The 19,444-nt window shown below is 40.4% G+C and overlaps 1 protein-coding gene across 7 annotated transcripts in view; it reads right to left on the bottom strand.

Moving 5' to 3' along the window:
* The window catches only part of DNAJC6 (DnaJ heat shock protein family (Hsp40) member C6), a 101,019-nt gene that overhangs the window by 10,252 nt on the left and 71,323 nt on the right, over window positions 1–19,444 (bottom strand). For 6 of the 7 annotated variants that reach the window (XM_042952083.1, XM_042952088.1, XM_042952084.1 and 3 more), the window contains 9 exons: window positions 18,646–18,840; window positions 17,691–17,808; window positions 15,891–15,970; window positions 14,517–14,710; window positions 14,331–14,411; window positions 11,537–11,971; window positions 9,021–9,155; window positions 4,440–4,508; window positions 2,855–2,974 (listed from right to left, as the gene is read on the bottom strand). In XM_042952083.1, coding sequence (XP_042808017.1) covers window positions 2,855–2,974; window positions 4,440–4,508; window positions 9,021–9,155; window positions 11,537–11,971; window positions 14,331–14,411; window positions 14,517–14,710; window positions 15,891–15,970; window positions 17,691–17,808; window positions 18,646–18,840 — 1,427 coding nt within the window. Of the gene's footprint in view, window positions 1–2,854; window positions 2,975–4,439; window positions 4,509–9,020; window positions 9,156–11,536; window positions 11,972–14,330; window positions 14,412–14,516; window positions 14,711–15,890; window positions 15,971–17,690; window positions 17,809–18,645; window positions 18,854–19,444 lie in introns of all 7 variants that reach the window. The other variant, XM_042952089.1, reaches the window with a different exon arrangement.

Genomic DNA, 19,444 nt, shown 5'->3' with positions numbered 1-19,444 from the left:
ATGAACACACTTAGTGCACAGATCCTGGTTTCCAAATATCATTCTCCACAAAAAGGAATAAGGATTCCTTGGGGAATGACTGATTCTAGGACTGGGGAGAAAACATTTCACAACAAGCCCAGAACATCTTGTGCCGTTAAGAAAGTTTTCAAAAAATGATGAACTTGAGTGAAAAGAACACAGAATCCAGAAAAAAGGAGGGGATTTCACAAACCAAACCAAATCTTAGACATGAACATTAGAGAAAATAATGACAGTAATGAATCAAAAAAGAATCTATTAGGCCATTCTGATGAGAGACAGAGAGAGAAAGAAAAGGAAATTTTTTTTTACAGTGTCAATTAATATATGTAGAAAGAAGGGAAGAATCAGAAAAATCACAATTCTGCAACCATTGTAGTAATAACTGCTTCAGGCAAGAATCATTAATGACTGCTAAAACCAGTAGCTAAATCAGATAGAGAATAGAATATTCTCATATAGGGTAGTCGCAAATTATCTCCTCCAGCTAACTCATCAATTACAAAGGGAAAAAATAATAACATTATGATAAAGAAGCCTGGCAGATACCCTCTTAGGGAAGTGATCAAAGTTAATACCAAACCTAAATTGAGACTTTCTCAACTGGCCTCTATCCTTCAAGGATCAATGTCATGAAAGGCAAAAAAAAAAAAAAAAAGGCAAAGGAATGATTCCGGATTAAAGTTGCCTAAAATGACATGATGTCTAAATGCAAGATGTGATGCTGGATTTTTAAAAGGAACTTCCTATAAAGATCATCTCTTCAGAGAGGCCTTTCCTAACCACCTGATACCTGAAATAACACCCCAAGCCATCTATCACTCACCATCCCTCTCTGTTTTTTTTCTTTTATAGCACTTAGCACAGGGCTTAGGAGTGTGAGCTCCAGACCCAGACATCATGGTGCTGAAAACCCATGACTCGGGAGTGTGACCTAATCGTTTGTGCCCCAGTTTCCTCATCATCTGCAAAATGAGGATAACAGTCTCTACTTCAAAAGATTATTGGGGGGTGGTGCCTGCGTGGCTCAGCTCGTTAAGCATCCAACTCTTGATTTTGGCTCAGGACATGATCTCACAGTTCATGAGTTCGAGCCCCACATCAGGCTTTGTGCTGACAGCATGGAGCCTGCTTGGGATTCTCTCTCTCCCTCTCTCTCTGCCCCTCCCCCTGCCTTGCTCTCATGCGTGTGCTTTCTCTCTCTCTCCTCTCTCTCTCAAAATAAACTTAAAACAATTGTTTTAAAGATTATTCAGGATAGGGGCACCTGGGTGGCTCAGTCGGTTAAGTGTCTAACTGCAGCTCAGGTCATGATCTCATAGTTCATGAGTTCGAGCCCTGCATTGGGCTCTATGTTGTCAACGCAGAGCCTGCTTCAGACCCTCTGTCCCCCTCTCTCTTTGCCCCTCCCCAACTTGTGCTTGCTCGCTCACTCTCTCTCTCTCTCAAAAATAAACAAACATTAAAAAAAAGATTATTGGGGAGACTAAATGAAACGTAAAACACTTAAAATAGTGTCTGGCACACAGTAAAGCCCCAATAAACATTAATTGTTATTTTTATTTGACATTATATCACATATTTATTCATTTACTATTTCATTCCTTTTCTAGAATATAAGCTTTAGGAAAGCAGGAATGTTGTTTTGGTTTTTCTTGTTTGGTTGGTTTTTATTAAGACAATGTTAACACACAGAAGGCACTTAGTAAATAATTGTGGAATGAATAAAAAAATGAACAGTGAATAAGATTTTATTTGAAGTAGAATTTCACCTGTTATTATTTTAAAATTTGAAACTTACATTAAGAAGGAAGAGAAAGGAAAAGGAGAGAAAGGAAAATGATTTTAAGAGTTATTAAAAGAAAAAACAATTCTAAAGAGGGCATGATGGAAGGTTAAGATTCCAATACAATTACTGGCAAAAATGGAGTCACGTTCTTATTCCCTTAAGACAATTTAGCTCTAAATGCCTCATAAGGGCTCTCTTGAGAATCTAAACTATCAATATGGTCAATTCAAAACTGTGTGTGAGGGCTATCTCCACTCCCTTATTTAACTCTGCACTGCACGGAGAAGAAAGGAAAAAGGACGAAGAAAAGGTTTCATAATATGCTAGTCCAACAAGCTGTTCCTTGAAAAAAGGTTCCTTGGTGAGATAGATGAGAACCCTGCAAACTGTATCCTTTTGGGGAACCTCACCAAGAACAGGTACGCTCAGAAGTTTTTGCAATAATCCAAGTCCACAGAACTTAGCAACTTAGCGCTTCCAAAATCACTTGCTCATGGAACACTTATCCCTCAAAAATGATCAACATATGATAAAAAACGCTTTGAGAATTCTATACAGAGTCTATTTTCTGTATGGAATTTTACAAACTAAGCAGAGAGCACTGTAGTCAGTGGAGAGAAGAGGGATGCCAGTGTGAGGATCTCAGGGGGAACATCACAGGAAGGCCTGTGCATGGCTGGCCCTATACATCACAAATCTATACGACTGGCCTCTTCTCTCAGCATTTCTGTACACATTCATTACCTTTGCTGTAGCCAAACTGTGTTGTGAGGTACTCCTGGAAGTTCTGACTGTACTCATGCTACTAAACCAAAATTAGGCACTGGAGAAACGATTTAATAGGGGTTAGTTCCAACCCAGTACTTGGGGCCCGTTTCCTTTTTTTTTAAAAAGCCAGTCTCAGATTTTAGAGCATTGCTTAAGAATACGTACTATTCTAGGTCCCAGGTATCAATACCAGCTTGTTGTAACACCAAAGATTTAGATGTGAGGCTTTGAGCCATAAGTAAATGTTACTTATATCTTAACCTGCTGAGTTCATACCTAGAGTCCCAAGGTCAGCAAAAGGATCCAGAGTCTGCGGTTTGTTTTGATGCGTGGGCGTGCCATGCGAGGATCCTGTTGGGCTGGTGGCAGCTGACTTGCTTCCCATTCCAAAGCTTCCTGAAAAGGAAATAAAATCATTGAAAATGAGTTAGTTGTCGGAGGCTGAATTCTGGAATTCAGAAATCCAGGGCTACTGCTCATTTTACCTCTTAGGGGAAATTAGGACAGGGTTTTGCAAAGATGTTACAAGTTGCTAGTGAGTAGTGGCCTGGAGCAGGGACAGGGAACAGAGGAGGTATATGTCATTTCCTAGCCATCCCTGCAAACTACTACATCCAATGTTTACCTCTCATCTCACCTGACTCCATTCTTTCCTCTGGGATTTGGAGTCAGGCCTGGCTCTGAATGCCACTTCCTAGCTGAGTAACTTTCGGCATGTTGCTCAACTTCTCTGAGCTTCAACATTTTCTCCTTGGTTAAATAAAGAAACAGCAACCGCTCCAAAAAGTTGCTGTGATAAGCATATAGTGTGTGTGTGTGTGTGTGTGTGTGTGTGTGTGTGTGTATGTGTGTTAACCCACACAGCATTGGAAATGCAATCACATGAAGATGGCTCTCAAGAAATACCATACTAGCCATGAGAAAGAGAATTTGTTTATTACAGACAAATTCAGCCCTACAACAAACCCTCTGTTGAGAAAGACTATTCAGGGGCACCTAGGTGGCTCAGTTCGTTGAGCGCCGACTTTGGCTCAGGTCATGATCTTGCGGTTCATGGGTTCGAGTCCTGCATCAGGCTCTGTGCTGACAGCTCGGAGCCTGGAACCTGCTTTGGATTCTGTGTCTCCCTCTCTCCCTGCACCTCCCCCACTCACGCTCTGTCTGTGTCTCTCTCTCTCTCACTCAAAAATAAAATAAACATAAAATTTTTTAAAAAAAAGAAAGAAGACTATTCAGATTATTCAGTACCTACTCTATGCCAGAAAATTTCATATGAACTATTTCACTTATACAGGGGTGCCTGGGTGGCTCAGTTGGTTGCGCATCCGATTCTCGATTTTGGCTAGGTCATGATCCCAGGATTGTTGGATTGACCCCACATCGGGCTCCGCACTGAGCATGGAGCCTGCTTAAGATTCTCTCTCTTTCTCCCTCTGACCCCCCAGCCTCTCTCTTTCTCTCTCTTTAAAATAAAAAAAAAATGTATATTAGAAAAAACATGTAGCTGTGTGGGACAAGAATTATAAACCCTATTTTATGGATTTAAAAACCAGAGGTTCAGGCTTATAAAAAAATCCAAGTGTCGCTAAGTGGTTGAGTTAGCTGTATACCCAGATTTGTCTAATTCTATTGTCAAGACAGACATTCAGCAAATGAAACTGAGAATAGTTATAAATAATGTATAAAACACACTATTGTCATGCCATAAAGGCAGTGTGAAAACCTCCATGAGAATGTGAGTCTTTAGGAAATTACATAGGTGAGCTATATGATACTCTATAAGTACTCATTATAGCCTCAGTGAAGGATTATGCTTTAGCAGTTGGCTAAATACGCACAAAAATAACCTGTTGACTTTTACCTGGTTTGGTATGCCAATCCCAGCCTCCTGAAACATCTGGCTGAATGTTCACAGCAGGTGTACTAGACGCTGCAGAAGAAATGGGGAGAAGAGAAAGAATCGCAACAAAATAACTGAGAACCCACTTTTCTGAGTTCACACAAATAAATACTGTCCCTTCCATGAAGCCTGCGTGACCTGCCATGGTCCCACATGATTCATCTCCTTCTGGGCTCTCCAAACATTTTGCAATATTGATATCTTTGTGTCTCCATGTATGGTTACTTATGCGACAGTTTGTAGAACCCATATACTCTTTGTTACTCTTCCTTCTTTGGCTTACCTATATTTTACTTCCATCCACACTTCGAATTATAACTGTGCATATGTCTGTCTCCATTAAATTGTTAGCTCCTTGAAGGCAAGAACTATCTTATTCACTTTGTGTGTCCCACCTCTACATTTAACACAAATTCAGTGGCCAATAAGAAAAGATGAAAAGAAACTTAAGCTCAATTTGCCTTAAGCTGGTATTAATAAGTGTAGGAGAGCCATGATCAGCTTAGAACTGAAATTTTGTTTTCTCCTCTGCTGTGACTGAACAAAGAATGATGAGTCAGTCAGAACATGTATTGAGCAGCTATACATCATCCACCATGCTGGTGTCAGAGAGAGTCTACTGTCACTCAAAACAAATTTACTGCAGCTTCAAAAGAAATCATGCTGGCCCCTCTCAAAATTCCAAATGCAGGAATTAAAAGAAATGTTCAGCTACAAAGAATCAGGTATATTAGAGGAATACACATTGGTAGAGTAAGTTTTTTCTGAACCTATAAAATCCAAATAAGAAACAAGGTCCCATAAGAAAGAATTTATTTCTAAGGCATCTGTAGGTTCTGTCCATAAAATCAGTGGGTAAAATGCAAACATTAAACTTACATGGCAAATAGTATTAAACACACACACACACACACACACACACACACACACACACACACATGCACACACACACCCCACCACCACCAGAGCACCAAAATTAGCACTACCAAGTCTTGTATTTGTCTGTACAAGACTTCTTGTACTTTCCCATCATTAAGTTGAAAAGAACATGTCCTTATCAGCCATAAGAGTTCTTTCCTTTCTATTCCTCTTCTACCATAGTAACCCACGAAAAATGTGATAGAAATCAAACAATTTCACTAACACTTGCTATTTAATTTCTTTAACTTCTGATCGTAGTCTTATATTCAACTAGGATGTAGAAATAGGTGTTAGAACTCCAACTTTGTTACTAATCAAGCCCACAAATCTTTATGACCATCTACCATATGCAAGGCACCATACAAAGGAACAGAGAACTAAAAGACATTGTCCTCAAGAAATTTAAAATCTGTTGAAGATATAGGAATATACAAATGGAAAGGTAATTACCTAACACTTTCAATCTCTATTTTGCTTTTAATTATGGTTATTTACTTTCTATTCCACACTATGCCCCAAGTGATTGTTCTCTTCAGAGTAGATGTTCAATAAATATCTGTAGAATTCAAAGGCAGGAAGTATTTCTTGATTTTCAGAAGAGAGCAGTGGTACCTTATAGAAGTCAGAGGTGGGCAATTTGACCTCCTAATCTGACATCTGAGTCTGACCTATATGTTATCCTGTATGAAGGTAATGCAACTGACCCGCTAACAGTGGAATAGTTTTTTTTCAGAAAGGATAGTGGAAATGACACAAGTCTGTCTGGCATGACACAAGACAAAACAAGAAGTATAGCAGCAAAACAAAGAGGTGTTAACTGGCTTCGAGTGGGTGATAAACATCTTCTAACCAATTAACAAAAAACAGAGAACTGAGTCCAGAATTGTCATGCTGAACTATGAACATCCATACCTATGGGACACAAAAGATAGTATCCTTATGAAAATAATAAGTTCAAAGTATTAAAGTCAGGAAAATACATAACCTTATTAACACTATCACTAACTATGTTTCAAAGAGACTTAGGAAAAAAATGAGTTAATTCATTTTATATTTACATATTATATGGTAAGATAGATAACATCTACTATGTACCAATAATTCTTCTAGGCATTAGTGAAGCATTAATGAACAAAACAAACTAAACTCCTTGCCTTTATGAGCTCATATTCTAGTGGGGAGAGATGGGAAACAAAAAAAGAAACAAAACATGTAAGTAAATTATTGAAGATTTTGGAAGTTGATCAATACAGCAGAAAGGAAAATCTAGAGTCCGGGCACAGGGATGAGTTGTGATATGAAATGGAGCAGTCAGAGTAGACCCCACTGAGAAGGTGCCAGGTGAGAAAGATCAAAGGAGGTGAAGAAGTTCATCACACCAATGCCTGGGGAAGAGGGGACAGCCGGTACAACAGCAAGAGGACAGTATGGCTGGAATGGAGAGGGCAAGAGGGAGGGGATATGGGTCACACCACTCAGGTCAAAAGCACATAGGGCCATAAAGACCATCTAAGGACTCTAACTTCCATGCTGAGTGGCATAAAGACGCATTTTCAGCACAGCGATGACATGACTTACATTTTAAATAAGTGATCAAAAACAATAGGTTTAACCTCTATCCCTGCATCTTCCATCCCAAAGTAACCAGCTTCCAATCAGGAGATTCTCTTCAGTGGGAACTATTCAAGGGTGAGAGGTGAATTTCTTGTATGTTGTCCGGTGGACCCACTTCAAATAGTTTGAGATTTAAGACCAATTGGAAATCACCCACAAAAGTTATTCCTGGAATAAGTTCTCATGTTTAGTGAAGTTAGAGTTTGACCAAAGTTGTACAATTCATCTTCTGTTTGTGTTTGCATGGCTTCCAAGAAGTCAAGCTGATGACTAGACTGAATTCACCAGGCAAGCTCCTTCCACAAGATGACTTCCACAGGACCTCACCTTCCAGGTTGAGGCCAGTACTGTTCCATAGCCTTTAATATCAGGTATAAGCTACAATTCTCTAGCTCAAAGTCATTTGTCCTCCACTTAAAGAGCTCCAGTTTTAATCAGAGTTACCTAAATGATACCCTTTTGCACTTACAAGTAGATATCAGAGAAATATAAAGTGGGCTTCACATGGAATTCAAAATTTTCTAGTGGTCACATCAAAAAAGATTTAAAAAAAACACTGATGGAATTAATTTTAATACATTTTATTTAACCTAATATAGTCAAAATATTATCCCCTGTGATCAATATGAAAATATTAATGATATTTTACATTCTTTTTTTGCACTAAGTTTTGAAACCTGGTATGTATTTTATACCTAGAGAGCATTTAAAATCAGACTAGCCACATTTCATGTGCTCAAGATATCCCAGAGCTTTTAAAATATTAACATAACTACTTTATGGGGGGAGGGAAGGGGAAAAAAATAGTTACAAACAAGAGGGAGGGAGGCAAACCATAAGAAACTCTTAAATACAGAGAACAAACTGAGGGTTGATGGGGGGTCAGGAGAGAGGGGAAATGGGTTATGGACATTGAGGAGGGCACTTGTTGGGATAAGCACTGGGTGTTGTATGGAAGCGATGAATCACAGGAATCTACCCCTAAAACCAAGAGCACACTGTATATACACTGTATGTTAGCCAACTTGACAATAAATTATATTTTTTAAAAATAAAATAAAATAAAATAATAAACTTTTATCCATGGTAAAAAATTGATTAAATTCTAATTGTTCAAATCCAGTGTCTACAATATGTTCTGCAACCATTCGAAGGCTATTAAAACTAACCTGTTTATTGATACTACTTTGGACTTCAATGTCCATATGGATTTAATTTAAGCAGGATTTGTTGGTATTTTGCATGGGCACAGAGTGAGGCAGCAGAGTTGAGAAAAATATATATCACCCTGGGAATTAAGAGATAAAAGTTCTGGTATATTTTCTATTTTTAACTAGATACTTCATCTTAAGGAAGTCAATAGTTACTGTCTCAGTATCTTTCTCTAAAATGAATAAAAATACTTGATCTACTTAGTTCAGAGGGTTGTGAGTTTTCTTTGTAAAGGTATCTAAAGATACCAATAATATTTCCCTCCCAAACATACCATCTTTTGACAGCCTGCTTTAAACAAATGTGTTTTCTCTCCTTTCTTTTGCAAAAATTATAGGCCTACACATTTCATTTTGAATTTAAATAGAATGATTGTATTCTGAAAAATAAAATAAAATGTTAACTTAATTGTTAATTTCCAAAAGAGAGGGGCGCCTGGGTGCCTCAGCTGGGTAAGTGTCTGACTTGGGCTCAGGTCATGATCTTGTGGTTCGTGGGTTCAAGCCCCATGTTGGGCTCTGTGCTGACAGCTCAGAGCCTGGAGCCTGCTTCAGATTCTGTGTCTCCTTCTCTCTGCCCCTCCCCCACTTGTTGCATTCTCTCTCTCTCTCTCTCTCTCAAAAATAAAGAAACATTACAAAAATTTTTTAAAGAAAAAAAAAAGAGAGATGCATTATATAGGCTTCCCCAAACAAAATAAAACAAACACCTACTGGATGCTTTTACATCTGAGAACCTATTGTTATTTTGTGGAAAACTATGTTCCACTGAACACAATATAAAATATGTTCTTACCATGCACTGTAGGTGAAGGACTTCTTGTAGGCTGAAGAAAGGGGTCACTGGAAGCACTAGATGTGGTCAGAAAAGAACCCAGCAAATCCTGACCTGATGGTTTAGAAGGTGCTCCAAATGGGTCAAAGGTGGCACCTAGAAAAAAAAAAGGAAAAATGTGTTTCTTTGTCCTGTGAGTTCATTCATTCAATAAATATTCAAGAGCTGCCACTATTGCCAGGCCTTAGGCCAAATATTTGAAAAACTGGGATGAAGCTTGCATTCTGGGCTGCTCCACAGGCCCATCTTATCCTTAAAACTTCCTCCAGGGCCAACAATGGAACCTGATGATTTTTGACCTCAGGAAGAATCCCATCTTTGTGGACAAAGGAGGACTGTAGATTTATCCATTGGAAGATCCGTCAACACTATAAATGAGGGCTTCTTGGGCCCTCCATAAGTGGCAAAACCATGTTTGGACCAAAGGAGATGCCCAATGAATAAACTGTGCTTGTATTCAATAAATTAATGGACAAATACCAGGCAGGAGGGGTTTGCTATTAAGGTGAACATTAGAAAACCTCACTGACCAGGCTTTGCTTAGTTTTATGTTTTTAGTGGTCTTTGGCTCGCTTGAAAGTGAAAGAGAGGAGAAAATGAGTGTTGCTATGTAACTCAAATGCTGTTCCCAAAACACTGCCTCTCAATAACTTGCTAGAAACTAGATGCAGATTTAGTGAAGTGAGGACAAGTTTGTGAATATACTAAGAAGACTAGAACAAAGCCAGCAGCTGAGATCTCTGGCAACAACACAATAAAACTAATATTGTATCATTTCTTAGGGTTTACATTGCCTTTCATAAAAAATACTTCAGCTGATTCTCAGTCTCTCCCTATCACACAGTAGTATTATCTTCATTCTATAGACAGTGAAACTGAGGTTCAGAAAGCCAAGTCAATCAATATATCCAGCTTTAATTTCATTATCTACAACCTGAGGCACAGATTTAACTAATGTCTCTCAAAGATCCCTTCTAGCTCTGACACCAGAACATAACTATCTTCATGGGACTGTGATGAATTAAATAAAGTCACACAAGGTACATGGTCTTGAAACATGACTGAGTACTATGATAGTCTGGATCTTGCAGATTTTTCTTCCCTGACACCTTTAATTCACTGTGGTGAGTAAGAACTGGATAAAACGAAGCCAAATATAGAAGAAACAGCCTGGGATTCAGGGCACCAGGGTACCACCGTGGCTCCATCAATAACTAATGTAGGAGTTTGAGCCTCAGCAACCACATTCCAGGATTTTAAGACTCACTCTTACAAAGAATGCTTCCAACTGAACTACTTAGTACAAATCAAGACCACCCAGAGCCTTCTGAGAACTGAAGGATTAGCTTGGGAAAGGAAGTCCCCGCAGATTACCATATGAGTGAAGAGTTGAGACATTTCTCTTTACTCTTCCTAATATGATGTCATCTTGGTTAATAGTGATATCAGGTAAGAAGGGGCAGCTAAAATCCTTAGTCACCTACTGTGTCTTGCAAATTTAAAAAAAAAATGCAGATGATTAGTCACAGGAAAGGTCAAGTCTGCAGCAATGAGCAGAATGAAGCTGACCCACGTGGGCACCAACTGGCAAGGGCTCATCTGCTACAGTCAGCTGTGCGGCTGGCATGAGTCCCTTAAATATATCTTGAGGTAACCAAGTACTCCCTTGCATAACCAAAGTGGATTTAGAAAATTACAGTTCCAGGAAGACATTACAGAAAAACTAAGAGCGAGCTCTCAAGTCAAATGGCCCAGTTTTGGACCCTGGCCTCACCAATGATTAGCCTTATAAATGTATGCTACTAATTTGACCCTAAGCCTCCATTTCCTCAACTATAAATATAGGGATGGGGTGCCTGGTGGCTCAGAGGTTAAGTGTCTGGCTCTTGACTTCAGCTCACATCATGATCTCACAGTTCATGAGTTCAGCTCCACGTTGGGCTCGCAACTGACAGCACAGAACCTGCTTGGGATTCTCTCTCTCTGCCCCTCCCCCAGCTTGTGTGCTCTGTTTCTCTCTCTCTCAAAATAAATAAACAAACTTTAAAAAATAGGGATAATAAAAGCACCTAACTGCCAGATTTTTATAATAACTGAATCCATGTTTAGTGTTAAATTCCATGTTTGGCAAATAGTAAGTAGCCCACAAATATTAGCTGTTATTATTAGTAATAATTCATCAATCTACATCTCCAAGAAGAAGTAACTAAAGCAGCCCAGAGATTGAAGCTTTGGAGGAAAACAAACAAACAAACAAACAAACAAAAAAACCAAAGAAAGGGCGAAGAGCTCAAATATTCACTCTTACACTGTCCTACCAAAATGGACATTTCCCCATTAACTGAAAACAGAGACCTCTAAGGGACTTTCAGGGAGACCAGAAAAGTCTAGCTTATTAGGAAAGTTCAATTCTACCTGCTTGGCCCAAAGGTTCCAATTCAAAATTGAGAGGTTTAGTGTAACATGGAAAAAATTACCTTCTCCCACTCTTAGGGTTGGAGATGCAGAGGTGGAGGGGGCAGAGCGGCGTGGTGTCGACTGGGTAGACGCAGGTCCACTCGGATGAAACATGTCTTCCACCCCTGACTGTCCAGCCTGGGCAGCCCCCGCCGCACCTCCACCTCCAAACAGGTCACTCAGCAGTTCAGAATTAGTGGGAGGAGCCACTGGCGGAGAGAAGTTCTTACTCACTGCAGATCCTTCTAGACCCAGAAGGTCCACATCTTCAAGGGGTGGAGGGGCAGCTGGCTCCTGCTGCTTTTTGCTGGGCTTTTTAGCTCCATGCTGTTTGTCACCACTAGCATTGCCATGTGGACTGGAAAGGGTCAGCAGTTCATCATCCGATTGCTCACTTTCTGGATTCACTAGGGCAGCATGGTCCTCCTCACAGAATGATTTTTCCGATTTCTGATCTAAGGAAGGCCAATATGCCAATAAATAGTTAGTTACTGGCCCCAGCATTACTGATTTTTGTGAGTTAGAGTTGGTACATAACTCTGAAAGAGAGAGGCAGCAGCCCTGAGCAAACAATGCTCTCAGACCCTTACCAATAGAAAACTGCTGGATGTATTTCCCATCATCCAATCACCTTTTGTTGAGCAGCTGAGAGGCAGTATCGTGGAGCAGGGAAAAGCAGGAAGTCTGGAGCCAGACAGGCTGGGTTTGAATCCCAGCTCTAATTACTGGCTCTGTGACACTGAGAAAGTTACTTTACTTCTCTGTGCCTTGGTTTCCTCCTCAGCAAAATGGGGGTAACCAATAGTACCTAACTCCAATGGCTATGGTGAGAACTACATGAGATGATAAACAGAAAGTGTTCAGATCAATATTAAGTAGTACCTAAGTGTTTATGATTATGATTATCATCTTCCGGGTACTCTTCTAGGTGCTTTGAAAAAAAGTCCCATAATTTCTTAATCCTTTGCTGATTCCTCTTTTTTTTTTTTTTTTTTCCATGTGGCCTGCAGCCAAAAGCAAGGCCTTCCTCCCACAGTCAGGAGTAGAAGCCAACCACACACCTAACCAGTGAATAGCCACAGAGATTCCGCTCAGGATGGTCCCTATACCATCCTGGACGGCGATACATTCAGCATAAAGTGGGCAGCAGGGAAGAGGTCTCTTCTGGGGAAGGGATGGCGAGGCTGATGGGTGACTTTCCAGGCCCTCCTTGAGACAGATCCTTCAAGGAAACTTGGTTATTTAATGTTAGGTAGACCCACATTCTAAATCAAGGGCAGATCCACATCCCTAATTCCCGATTCTGAAATGCAAAAAGCTATGAAAAGGGAAAGGTTTCTCTAAGTCTGGAACAAATTTGGCTGGTGGAAAAATCTGACCAGAACTGATACGTACATATGTATACTCTTCATTTATCTCACCCAAAGTGATTATTTTTACATGTTTCACTGCGGAAACATTAATACGCTCCATTACAAGTTGTCTGAGATGCCGCTGGGGATGCTGAGTAATATACCATTTATATCCCATATCGCCTAAAATTAAAAAACTTTTGCATTCCTGAAATACTTCTGTGAAGTTCAGATAAGAAATTGTGCATTTCTGCTAAAACCTATTTCAGAGCCTACTAACAGGAATGACTTCTAAATTACTACAATGTCAGTGGAGAGGAAAAAGTGAAGTTTAATTAAAAGCCCTTATGTGAGGAAGGGAAGATGTAGGGGACTTGTTACTGGGGGAAACTGGGGAGTCAACCTGTTATCTAGATTTCACTGGGTTTTCCAATTTTTTTATGTTATTGGTCCCATTTCCCAGGAGGAAATTCCCTGAGCTCTTGAATGTCTACCCCTACCCTGACTCCCACAACTCCCACCTATCACCCTGGCTTCAGCCATCCCTATGAGTTCCCATTTCCCAGGAGGAAATTCTGAAAGTAAGGCTTTTAATTCAAAGGAATTCTGTGAACTTTTTTTTTCACGAAACATGGAAAATTCCATAGGCAACAGGAATACTGTCTCATGTTCACACAGTGAAGAAAGGTCAACCAAGAAAACTCTAACCACAGAGTTGTCAAAGCTATTTTCCTACCCCTTTCTTACAGAAAGTCCTTACGATTCAATTCTACATTCAATCTTGCAGTTAACCTCAGCAAACTCTATAGCAAGGAGGCGAATGTGTATGGATAGAATGCCATTGCCAGTCTACTGATGGCAGCAATCTGAAGTGTTATGTTGGAGAGATTCTAAAAACATGTCCAGGTTTGGTGGAAAAGGATACTATGATTGAGACCAATTTTTGCCATGGCTGTTAAAGCATGTAGCAGAGACATATGGGCAAAGTATTTGCCTTTTCTGCACCAGGGGAAGCTTAGATCTGCCCTCCTAGTGGCGAGATCCCTCTGGGGGAAATGCCAGATTTTATATTTTCAGAATATGTACTCAAGGGCAGGAGATAGAGTCTTTTGTTAATTTGTGTGTCGGCAGCATAAAGGGAAATCCTAGAAAATATCACATTGATTCATAAGTCCAGGAAAGATGTAATGCAAAAGACAGCATAGAAAGAAAAGGTAGAATTCAGCTTTAAATGGCCTTTTACATCAGTCTAAGAGTATCCATGAAGTTCAAAGTAGAGAGGTAATTTCAAACTGCCTGATTTGAAAAAAGAATGAGCAGGGACGGTGTGAAGTAAGGAAGAACAGGGATGACTTCTAAATGCTTCTTTTTTTGAAGCTGCTTTGAGAACAAACCATGTTTACAGAATCACCACATGACTTAAGTATCTAACCACGTAACTTAGAGAAATGCATAGAAGTACCTTGCCAACAGAGAGAGGAAAAGAAGCCACCTTGCCCAAAATGCCTGGGGTTGTCCGGAGGGATATCTATTGGAGCCTGTCCTGCAAGAGAAAAGGCCATGCAGCATCAATGAAATAGGAAATAAGTCAAAGTGATAATAACACAGAGGCTTTATCCTGAAAACAAAACCTCCAGGTGACTCATACCTCCTAAGACCAGAGTTTCTTGATGCTCCTGGTGAGAAGAGAAGAGGATGCTGGGATTGACATCTTTCGTGCAGTAATGTTCCCATGGTGGGGTTAAGTCTATCACTTTGTCGTGGGGCTGTAGTTCTATATCTAGAGTCACCTGAAATAGCTGAGGATATTTTTCTGGTACATCACATGCGTCCAATTCAGGTCTAAATAGCAATTTAAAAGAAGATCAGTGAAAAACAATGGATCCAGCATGATGTTCAGCACAGACACCATTGTAGGTTGACTCAGGTTAACCCTAAGACTCATTTCTAGGGAAAAATCAATCACTAACCAGATAAGGTACTTTACTCTTCTGGCCTCACTAGAGGAAAGGGGAGAATAATAAGTACAACTAAAGAATTTGGGGGGCGCCTGGGTGGCGCAGTCGGTTAAGCGTCCGACTTCAGCCAGGTCACGATCTCGCGGTCCGTGAGTTCGAGCCCCGCGTCAGGCTCTGGGCTGATGGCTCGGAGCCTGGAGCCTGTTTCCGATTCTGTGTCTCCCTCTCTCTCTGCCCCTCCCCCGTTCATGCTCTGTCTCTCTCTGTCCCAGCCTGGAGCCTGTTTCTGATTCTGTGTCTCCCTCTCTCTCTGCCCCTCCCCCGTTCATGCTCTGTCTCTCTCTGTCCCAAAAATAAATAAAAAACGTTGAAAAAAAAAAAAATTAAAAAAAAAAAAAAAAAGAATTTGGATATTACTGCATATAAAAGCATGTTAGGAAGTAGGGCAATAGATCCAGCCAGTATGCCCAGGCAAGGCTAAATTAGTTGTTAACATAGTGAGATAGTCCCCAGCTGCCACCCTGAGCTCTTGAATGTCTACCCTTACCCTGACTCCCACAACTCCCACCTATCACCCTGGCTTCAGCCATCCCTCTGAGTTCCCTAAACCACATTATAATAAAGCAACTAAGGTTCATTCTCTGGTACAGAAGGGTACCCTGCTTTAGTGCTATAGCCTGGCATCCTGTCTCAAGGGTCATTGCTCATATCATACCATTGATTAAACTGCCATCACTGTTGAAAAACACAAAGGGATACACAGATGCAAAGGGCCACAGTATTGATACTTTGTTTCCTCTTTGTTCAGTCTTGTTCTCTCACATGGAATTTTAGACCTTTCTGTTTGAAGTCTTTGATCCATTTGCACTCAAGACAAATTATACCCAAATGCAAGCTGTGAAATGCAACCAGGCTCTCTGTGTTGTTTAGCTACACTCAACAGTCCTGCAGCACAGGATTCCAGGGCTTGCTGCAGCACAGAGCAAAGGAACCTTGGGTATTAGGCTTCCAGCATTTCCCAGCTGCTTATATTGAAAAGGCATTTCGGTCCAAGTAGCACTCACTTGGTGAACTTTAAAACTGTGGTTTCCAGTGGTATGAATCCAGTATGAAACTGAAGCTGGAATATCTGGGTGTTGGTCACCTACAAATACATGAGAGAAGCACGTGACAATCAACCAGGGAAAGGGGACTAACTGCATCAAGAAATTATACTTTGGGGAGCCATGCACCTTCAACTGTTTCTACATTGGAGCTTCTGTTTATTATGAACACTAAGTGACCTTCCCATTTGGAAATGGCCCAGCGTCATTTCTAGCCTCTCATCTCCATGAACTCTGCTTTGGCAAGCCATTGCCTCTTCCACTAATGTCCCATGTTCTTGCATACTGCCATACTTTGGCTCATTCCATTCCTTCTGTCCAGGATGCCCCTGCTGCAACCTAATGCACTCATCCTTCAACGGCCACCTTGAAAGTTCATATCCTCTCTGTAGCCACCAATGACTAAAGCGGACCACTCCCATTATAGTATCTCATCCTATCTCTACTATGTGAGTGGATATTCGTACATGTGGTGAATTTCTCCTGCTAGGCTGAGCTCTCTGAGGGCAGGGACAGTCTTATTCTTGTCAATCCTATACCCCTAAGGCAATGGCTGGCACAGAGCATGCACTTGGCAAATATTTGATGAATTAAAATACAATTACTTATAACATTATTCATAATATCCCAAAAGAGGCAATGACCAAAATGCCCATCAACTGATGAAGAGATTAATAAAAAGTGATATAGCCACAATGGAATATTATTTGGCCATACAAAGGAATGAAGTACAGAGATACATGATACGACATGGATGAATTTCAGAAATATTATGCTAAGTGAAAGAAACCAGCCACAAAGAACCACATATTGTATGAGATTCCATTTACATGAATGTCTAAAAGAGGCAAACCCTTAGAGACAGGGAGTAGATCAGTGGTTGCCCAGGGGATGGAAGAGGGGAGGGGCAATGGCCGATAATAGGTATAGGGTTTCTTTTGAGGATGATGATGTTCTGGAATGATATGGTGGTGCTGTATAACCTTTTGAAGATACTAAACATAACTGTATTGTGCACATTGAAAGGGTGAATTTTATGTTATATGAATGTTATTCTAATAAAACATTGAAAAACTATAATTACTTAATCCTACATCCTCAATAGAAATATCTCCTCTCACACTGATCCAAATGGGACACTATACAAAAGGGCATGAGCTTCTAAATCTCAAGGTTTGGTACAAGTTCTAGAGCTGTCAGTTTCTGACAAAGTCATCATGCCAAGGCCTTTGGGCAAATCACATTCTCTCTGAGTCTCGTTCCCTATGAAATGAGGGAAACAAACATAAATAATCTTTAAAGGTTCTTTCTAATTCTAAAACCACAAGTCACTCAAGCCCAAAGTGATACAGAGAATATACTCTAAAATCCTCCTCATATTAAGGGATGCCCAGCTGGCTCAGTCAGTAGAGCATGGAACTCTGTTGTTTTTAACTTTTATTTATTTATTTTGAGAGAGACTGAGTGTGAGCAGGGGAGGGGCAAAGAGAGAGGGAGACAGAGAATCCCAAGCAGGATCGATGCTGTCAGCGCAGAGCCTATCGCAGGGCTCCATCCCATGAACCAAAATCAAGAGTCAGATGCTTAACTGCCTGAGCCACCCAGGTGCTTCGAGCATGTAACTCTTGGTCTTGAGGTCATGAGCTCAAACTCCATGCTGAGCTTATGAGCTTATTTTTAAAATAAAATAAATAAAATAAAATAAAATACCCTATTGAAGGCTCAGAAGAGTTTATGCCATGATTCTTCCTGAAACCATACCTTAGCCTGTAGTCGGCTCCCAATGGTTGACCTCAAGTGATACATGGAAACAACCACATCTCCTTGCACAGTGATGCTCAAGGGAATAAAGATTTTTCCATCTTGGACACGGTATTCTCTATAAACAGAGACAAAAATATACATTGAAAGAGTCCAATCTTGTATGATCACATAGGTATAGTCGTCTGTGGCTCAAGCCAAAGAACCTATTGCCCAAGACTGGGCCCAAGAACCATTTCCTATCTTAAGCAGAGTCAGGAGCACAGCCATGGGTGCAAACTGGTTCTGCCATAGGATGGTGTTGGTCTAATGGTAAACCGCGCCCCCCCTCTGTCCCATCTAGACTTCAGATAAATTGACTGCCCATCCCTACTCTGCAGATCTCATAATCCTCAAATACACTTAGCCCTGATATACTTGTTGTTTCCTAACTTTAAATTAATAGTAAAAGCAGAGACAGAGGGAACAAAAATGTCCAACCAAGATCAGTATAGAAACCGCAAAGCCATGCTCTGTGAGGGTCTTAGATACCAATTCCCAAATTCAACCTATTCCAAACTAACTTCATTTTATGTCACCATCTACTCCCTTCTCTCCATACCCCCTACCACCTCCTACTGGTACCTGCTTTTTATTTTGGATTCTGTAACTTCTTTCATTATATCACCATCTGCCTAGCTGCTCACCTAGAAACTAAGCATGCAGGTCCTCTGTCCCCACCACTGTCTTAACCCTCATAATTCATGTTAGTCCCTTAGCTTGTATTTCCATTTGAGAGGGAGCCATAGCATCCCTTGGTTTACTTATGCTTTTCTAGGATTGAACCTACATAGAACTTTTTTTTTTAATATCAGCCTTTTCACAATGATGTATTCCTCACAGGAAGAATATAATTCAACCTAGATAAGAAATGAGCAATTCCTAAGAAGAAGTGAAGAAAAGTATCATGACCTACTTCATTCGTTCAAAATCTGCACAGGTCGTATATATTTTGGTTTCTCCAATCAGTACATCACAGTAAGGCCGACATCCATTTCTCTGTTTGTTAAAAAAAGGGACTGGACTGACAGTGATGGACTTAATCGTGAGAGGCTTGAAGTGAGGGCGGTAGGGCTTGTCTGCTAGGAGGTCACACATATAGCCCAGGTATCTGAAACAGAAGACTGACATTCTGTGGGTACCCAGCACACCAGACCAAAGAAGCAATCAATCTTGGCTATGAAGTCTATTCTTGTAAATTACTAACTTATAATAACAATTTACTGTGTTAAATTCTTAAACGTTAACTACCAAAAGAGAATGCAACCAACAATTTATGAAAGCTTTTATCTAGTGACATGACTGTATTTCCCCCCCAAAGAACTGGTAAAGGGGTAATTTATTAAATGAAAAAGGCTTATGGGAGCTTTATGCCAACTTCACATTGGCATATCTGTTCCTATTTGATCTGCCAGGTTAAGTTGATCAGCTAAAAGCCGGCTTTGGAAAAATTTTAGAATTTATCATCAGAAGCACTTTTAACTCAAAAAAAGTAAGAAGGGGAAATTATATAAGAGAAAAGAAGGGGTGCCTGGGTGACTCAGTCAGTTAAGCGTCTGACTCTTGATTTTGGTTCAGGTCATGATCTCATGGTTCTTGGGATCAAGCCCCACGTCGGGCTCTGTGCTGATAGCACAGAGCCTGCTTGGGATTGTCTCTCTCCCTCTTTCTCTGTCCATCCCCCACTCACACTTTCTCTCAAAATAAATAAACAT

This window comes from Panthera leo, chromosome C1, assembly GCF_018350215.1.
Source record: "Panthera leo isolate Ple1 chromosome C1, P.leo_Ple1_pat1.1, whole genome shotgun sequence".
NCBI classification, from domain to species: Eukaryota; Metazoa; Chordata; class Mammalia; order Carnivora; family Felidae; genus Panthera; species Panthera leo.
The sequence above is the reverse complement of the archived record's forward strand: the minus strand, read 5'-3'. Positions and strand labels throughout refer to the sequence as shown.